At 52.5% G+C, this 6,717-nt stretch overlaps 1 protein-coding gene across 18 annotated transcripts in view; it reads left to right on the top strand.

Moving 5' to 3' along the window:
- The first annotated feature begins 519 nt into the window (after positions 1-519).
- Positions 520-6,717, top strand: part of ARID1B (AT-rich interaction domain 1B) — a 336,987-nt gene continuing 330,789 nt past the window's right edge. For 9 of the 18 annotated variants that reach the window (XM_068938637.1, XM_068938635.1, XM_068938628.1 and 6 more), the window contains exon 1: positions 770-2,746. In XM_068938637.1, coding sequence (XP_068794738.1) covers positions 905-2,746 — 1,842 coding nt within the window. In that variant the 5' untranslated portion in view covers positions 770-904. Of the gene's footprint in view, positions 629-767; positions 2,747-6,717 lie in introns of those variants that run through there. The other 9 variants (XM_068938621.1, XM_068938627.1, XM_068938620.1 and 6 more) reach the window with 4 other exon arrangements.

The raw sequence follows: 6,717 nt of genomic DNA, 5'->3' as shown, positions 1-6,717 counted from the left end.
CCCGGCCGGGCCCGACCGCTGAGCGCCCGCGGGCAGCCCCGCCGGGCCGGGCCGGGCCGGGCCGGGCGCCTCAGCGCGGCCGCCTCGGGCCGGAGCCGCCGTTGGGGCGAGGCCTCGGCCGACATGAGTCCCGCATGGGGTTGCCTCCTCCGCGGAACTTGATCCCAGAGCCGGCGCCCGGCTCCAGCCCTGGGTGCGCACAGAAAATGACGAAAATAAATAATAATAATAATGAAAAAAAAACCCCACCAAAATCTAAGCAGGGGCGCGAAGGGGGCCGCGCCCCCCACTCCTACCGGCCGCCCGGCCCCGCGCGCCCGCCCGCGCGTGCCGGCACCGGGGCCGCGGCGGGCAGCGGCAGCGGCAGCGGCAGCGGGAGCCGGCGCCGCGCCGAGTCCAGTCCGCGTTTTGCGAGTGCGCGGGAGCGCTCGGCGCGGAGGGGGCGATGGCTGCTGGGGCTCGCTCGCTCGCTCGCTCGCTCATGCCATGCTGGGCCAGATAGGCTCAGTCAGACGTGTATTTACCCATATCCGGGTTAGGGAGGAAAAGAAAAAAAAAAAAAGTTTCATTTAAACCTGAACAAAAAAACTTTCAACATGAAATCACACAGCAGGAACAGGCACAGACCGTAAGGCATTCTTACCATTTCTAATCTCAATCACGGACTCGGGGAGGGAAATTTCTGTAATTTTTGTGCGTGTGGAGTGATCCGCAGGGGATACTGTTGGCTCAGTTACGTCTCTTTCCCCCAGCCGTTTCTCTTTTTGCCCCTCTCCTCTCCTTTCCCTCCCCCCGACTGGCCCCCCTCCCCCCTTTTTTTTGGAGGGTAAGGGGTTTTGTTTTGTTTTGTTTTTTTGTTTTTAATTCTTACTACTAATAATTTCTCCGGACTTGCAATGTTGCAATGATCATGGCCGCGCAAGTCGCAGCGGCTCCGGCGGGTGCGAACAACAGCAAGGGCAAAGCCCCGAGCCTGCCGGGCAGCCTGGGCCCGGAGCGGGGCCCGGGGGGGGCCGGGGCCGCCGCCGCCGCCGCCGCCGCCGCCGCCGCGGGGGCTCCCGGGCCCGGCCCCATGCTGGGGGTCGGAGACGGGACTCCCACCGGCGGCAGCAGCCTGAATAATGTAGATCACCATCTCCTCCAGCACCACAGCGAGCCGCTGAACATGGCCAATAACGCAACTTCTGCCGCTGCCACCGGTAACAACAGCGGCGGCGGCGGCGGCGGCGGCTCCTCCTCGGAGCCGGCTCTGAAGGAAGGTGGAAGCTCCTCGGCGTTATCTTCTTCTTCTTCTTCCTCCTCCTCCTCCTCCTCCTCCAACCCGGGCCCGGCCATGGAGACGGGGCTGCTCCCCAACCACAAACTGAAAAGCGTCGGAGGCGATCACCCCGCCGCGCCGCCCCACCACCACCACCACCATGCCCACCACCCGCATCACCATGCCCACCACCACCACCACCACCACCACCATGCCCACCACCCGCACCACCACCACCATGCACTACAGCAGCAGCTAAATCAATTCCAGCCGCCGCCGCCGCCGCAGCAGCCGCCGCCTCAGCACCATCCCATGCAGAATAACAACAGCAGCCTCGGCGGCGGCGGCGGCGGCGGCAGCGGCAGCAACAACAACGGCGGTGGCGGTGGCGGCGCTGCTCAGCCCAGTGCAGACATGGAGCAGCAGCAACATGGAGGAAAAGACAGTGTTTTGGGCACTCAGGCCGAGCCCCCGCAGCAGCCGCAGCAAATGCTGAATAAAAGCGCCGACGAGGAGGAGATGCCCGGCAAAATGGGCGAGCCCATCGGCGGCCGCTACGAGCACCCCGGCTTGGGACCCCTGGGCGGACAGCAGCAGCCCCAGCAGCCGCCCCAGAGCGCTGGGAGCGGCGGCGGCGGCGGCGGCCTCGGCGGCGGCGGGAGCGGGGGCGGCGGCGGCGGCGGCGGCGGCGGCCCCTCCGCGGTGGGTGTCGCGGAGTTCAACAGCTATTATGGCAACGCTGCCCCCGCCGCTGCCGGCAGCGCCACGGCGAGCCGCGCCGGGCCTTGCTTTGATCAACATGGCGGACAACAAAGCCCCGGGATGGGGATAATGCACCCCACGGCGGCCCCCAACAGCATGGACCCCCTGCAAAACTCCCACGAAGGTTACCCCAACAGCCAGTACAACCACTACCCGGGCTACAGCCGGGGCCCCGGCGGCGGCGGCGGCGGCGGCGCGGGAGCCGTGGCGGCGGCAGCGGCGGCGGCGGCGGCTGCCGGGGCAGGCGGCGGCGGCTACGGGGGCTCCTCGGCGGGCTACGGGGTGCTGAGCTCGCCGCGGCAGCCGGGCGGCGGCATGATGATGGGCCCCGGCGGCGGCGGCGGCGGCGGCCTCGGCAAGGCGGCTGCCGGCGCGGCGGCGGCGGCGGCGGCCGGCGGCTTCCAGCGATTTTCCGGGCAGAACCAGCACCCGTCCGGGGCCACCCCTACCTTGAACCAGCTGCTCACCTCCCCCAGCCCCATGATGCGGAGCTACGGCAGCAGCTACCCCGACTACAGCAGCCCCAGCGCCCCGCCGCCGCCGCAGCCCCAGCCGCAGGCAGCGGCAGCCGCCCCGGGCAGCCAGCAGGCAGCGGCGGGCATGGGCATGGGCAAAGACATGGGCTCCCAGTACGGAGCCGCAAACCCGGCCTGGGCAGCGGCGCAACAAAGAAACCACCCGGCTATGAGCCCTGGAAACACCGGGCAGACCATCAGCAGGACCCAGGTAACCCCCCGCGCGGGACCCGGGACGGCTCCCGCCTCCGCGCGGCTCCTGCCCGCCGCTTAGTTGCTGTACAATTCACTTTTCTTGCTTTCTTTACTCTTTCCTCCTTCCTCCCCCCCCCCACCTTTCCTTATCTTTCTTTCTTTTTTTTTTTTCTTTTTCCCCCCTCTGGGCCAATTCAGCTACTCGCTGCCTCCGTAGCCGGGGCGAGCGGCGCACAATACGCGGCCCCAATTAGGCTGGAGGCATCGGAGTGCTGGTTTCACTGCCGAAAATTAGGTTGTTCTGAAACCCAATTAACAATTTTCCCTCCACTTTGAAATAGCGATGCAGAGGCGCAGGGCCCAGAGGAAAAGCAGCTTGGGACGAAGAGGGATTTGGTAACTAGAGTGTCAGACCCAGTGGGTTCTTGGAGAATAATATTCATTATCTTACAGCAGGGCCTTTTTTTTTTTTTTTTTGGAAACAGGATGAGTTGCTGTGGAGCATGCTTTTAGCAAATTAGTTTGTCACTGATGGAGTTACCGCAGTGAAATCCGCTGAAAACAGCCGGGTTCCTTTTTCTGTTGGAAGAGTGTGTATGTGCGTGTGTGTGTGCGTGCGTGTGTGCCCTGTGTGTATGTATATGCGCCGTAGTCGTAAGGGCTCGTGCGATACGCATCGAGGTGCGTGAAGTGCTCTGTTCTCGTGCGTTAGTCCAGCAGCCTTTACAAGAGTGGCACGGCGCTGAGGAGCGTGCCCGAAGTGAATACGTGCACGAATAACTGTGTTTTTTCTCCCCAACACGCACGCGAAAATCCGTAGGCGGTGGGAAGACCGCAGAGGTCCTTCGCGCGGAGCAAACGGGCGCGGGGCGCTGCGAGAGATCGCAGCGTGGCCCTGACGGACGTGCCGCATCCCCGACGAGCTCGGCCCGATAAGTCCCTAAATCGGTAGGGAGCGAGGCGGTGCCGGTGGAGTCGCGCCGCTGTAGGTCGCCGCTCTGCCGGCGCCCGGGCCGCGGGGCGCGGCGGCGAGGTGGTGCCCGCTCCTGCCGCCTCTTGCGGGAAGCCGGAGCCCGAGGAGCGACTTGATCTCCTTTGCAAGGTTTGGAATTTGAATTGTGGAGGTAAACTGGCTGTAATAGTCTCCAGACAGCTGCCTCGGAGTTGACATCTAATCTGCCATCTGATTGGCTCCTCTCTCACCATTGGGCATTTAGCGCTGCTGATGTAAATAGAAGTGCTGAGCCGCACAGTCACAAAAATTCCTGCCACAAATAATAACTGAGCAGTAGCGCTCGCAGACGCAAGGTTAAACATGCTTAGGAGAGGCTGAAGTAACGAGCAGCCACGCTCCTGTAGCGGAGGTTGCATGCGCATCAGCAAAAAATATGTTGGTGACCAGGGTAGTGAAAAGCCAATGGCAGCTCTTTCTTTCTCTCTTCTTCTTCTTTTTTTTTTTTAATTCAATTTTGTTAGGTGGCTTGTTCTTCTGGGCACTGATTTTTGTTTTTGTTTTTTTTTAAGATCTTGCATGTTTTAATTTTATGCTAATTGGACGTGATAGGAAAGTGTCTTTTAATAATGCTTGAAGCAGGATTCAGAATTTCAGGCAGTATTTATGAAACCTTTATGCCTCTAAAAACGTTGCGTAGTATTACAGCATACGGATGCTATACAAGGAATCACATTTTTCTAACCAAAAAAGTCATCCTAACAGTAATTTCATTATATTTGTAACAGTTTGATGTCTAACTTGTGCATGCCTCTTAAAAAAAATCTCGTTTGTATATGAGAAACTGCCATGTATTATACAAAGAGGGGAAAAGAGGAGTCATTCTATCAGTGGTTATATTTGTTTTATCTCTGCAATGAATCCAGATACTTGGGAAAAAATGTGCTTTTTCACTGGAATTGTGCTTGAGTTGCTTAAAGAAGGATCAGGAGTTGTTGATCTCATTATTTTTCCATACAAGTGTGAGATTATGCTTGAATTCTCTGTAGGAGAGTGAATTGTGCTAAATGGAGTAGTGCATTATAATTCTATGGGTTTTTTTTTTTCTCTTCAACAAGATCTTTCTATTAAGAACTGTTAAATCTTTTAATAGCTTTTAACAATGAGGACTAGCGGAAACAAATGCAGGTGTATACTTTTGGGGTTGTTGAACAGCTGGATCTTTCAATAAAGTGTATTCGTTAATGAGCAAAACCTGGAGAAAACATTGGTTGATATTGTGAATAATGTATTAATCTTAAAAAAAAAATAATAGTAGAAACCTTGGATAGGCCGGCTGTATTTTCAGCAGATCACTGCTGTCCAGTTTTTAGTTTATTCCCTTTTGTTTTTTTATTTCTTCTGGGGAAATAAGATTTTTCATGAATGTTAATTTTTACCTTTTTAATTTGCACGGGTAAATGGGTCACTGGGAACCATAAGGTAATGAAGCTTCGTATGCATAGCCTTTCATAATTAATTTAAAAATATTTGCATTGTCTGCTTGCTTTTAAACACAGGTTGTTCAGAATTTACAGCTTTAAAAGCTAGAGGAAAAGGCAGTAGGATAGATATAGTACATGTTACTTCAGAGAGCTATTTCTTCATGGCAGAAATTTTTAAAGTATTTTATTTTTATTGGAGTGAGAGTAAATTCATTATGTCCTCAGTATGACCCTTAGAAATACTTCTTTATATTTATGGGTTTATGTCCTCTTTCACAGTTAGAAATCTTTTCTTTTCCGTACCATAAGAAATAGGATGCAGCTTATAAAGAGTAGTCTGCAAGGGCACTGTTCTTCCCCCCCCTCCCCCCCCCGCCCCGCCACCCAAATAACTGTAATAAAGGCAAGTCATCTATCAGTGTTCTTCATATTATGATTTTTTCCATCCAACCAGTAAGTACATAGCAGAAAAAGAAATGTCCTTAGATTTTAAATTAATATTTTTTAAAATAGAAAAGGGATTCTATTAAAAAAACCTTCTTACTAGTTTACAGAAAACAATTATTTTTATACTTTTTTTTTAGCTGTCAGTCTCCAGGTATTTTATATCAGTAAGTAAGGAAATTGGTTGCTGTTGAAAAAAGTGAAATTGAATATTCAGTCCAGGGTTTGTACATATAAGGGTTTTCTGCCTTTTTTTTTTTTTAATAATCATCTGTGTGTATACTCTGTATATGTGCCTACACACATTAGAACATACTCACTTGTCATGTGTCTTTGCAAAGTAGATGATGACTGGACCTTAAGCCTATAGAAACTATTGTGCTGTAAACTGAAAAAAGGATTGTCAGTAGGCTACAACGTCTGAGATACTTGCGTCTGAAATTCTTGTCTCATCATGGGTAATTTTTATAATATACGGGAATATAGAGTCCCCCCTTGAACTGAAATCTCTGTTTGTCCAGCCTATTAAATTGTTCAAGACAATTTTGCTTTGGTTTCATTTAATCTACCTGTGAAATGAGATCTGAGCTGAAAAAAAAATAGGCCTCTTGTTTCCAAAGAAGCACATTTTCAAAGCAGATGGATATTGCTTGTATTGATAGATTCATTTGATTTTGAAGAAGTTTTGTGATACTAGCACAGTATCTTGTCATTCAGTTATTTGCTTATTGATGAATTCCTTGGCAATGTACAAATATTTAAAGTCATAAGGCTCTCTTATTCTTCAGTTTTGATTTGCACTGCAGTAGCTGAACACGTTAGACTGCATGTGTCTGTGCTTTACATGTATCTTTCTTCTTCGTGCATATGTGTAAGATTTACATATACCTACACTCGGAGAAAACTTGGGTCTTTTCAAGAATAGTTATGTAGCATAGGATACTGACCAAACGTTGGAAAAATCTGCTGAACTGCTCTGAATGTGCGCGTGTGTGTGTTATCAGTCGTTTGTTTTACAATAGAGAAACTCAGAATGTGCCTGATTCTGCAGCTCTTTTTATGCCAAATGGATTGCCTTTATTGGGAGTTCTGGCTAGGGCAGGGCTG

Source organism: Struthio camelus, chromosome 3, assembly GCF_040807025.1.
Source record: "Struthio camelus isolate bStrCam1 chromosome 3, bStrCam1.hap1, whole genome shotgun sequence".
Taxonomy (NCBI): domain Eukaryota; kingdom Metazoa; phylum Chordata; class Aves; order Struthioniformes; family Struthionidae; genus Struthio; species Struthio camelus.
Note: the sequence above shows the minus strand (reverse complement) of the source record. Positions and strands in the feature narration are given on the sequence as shown.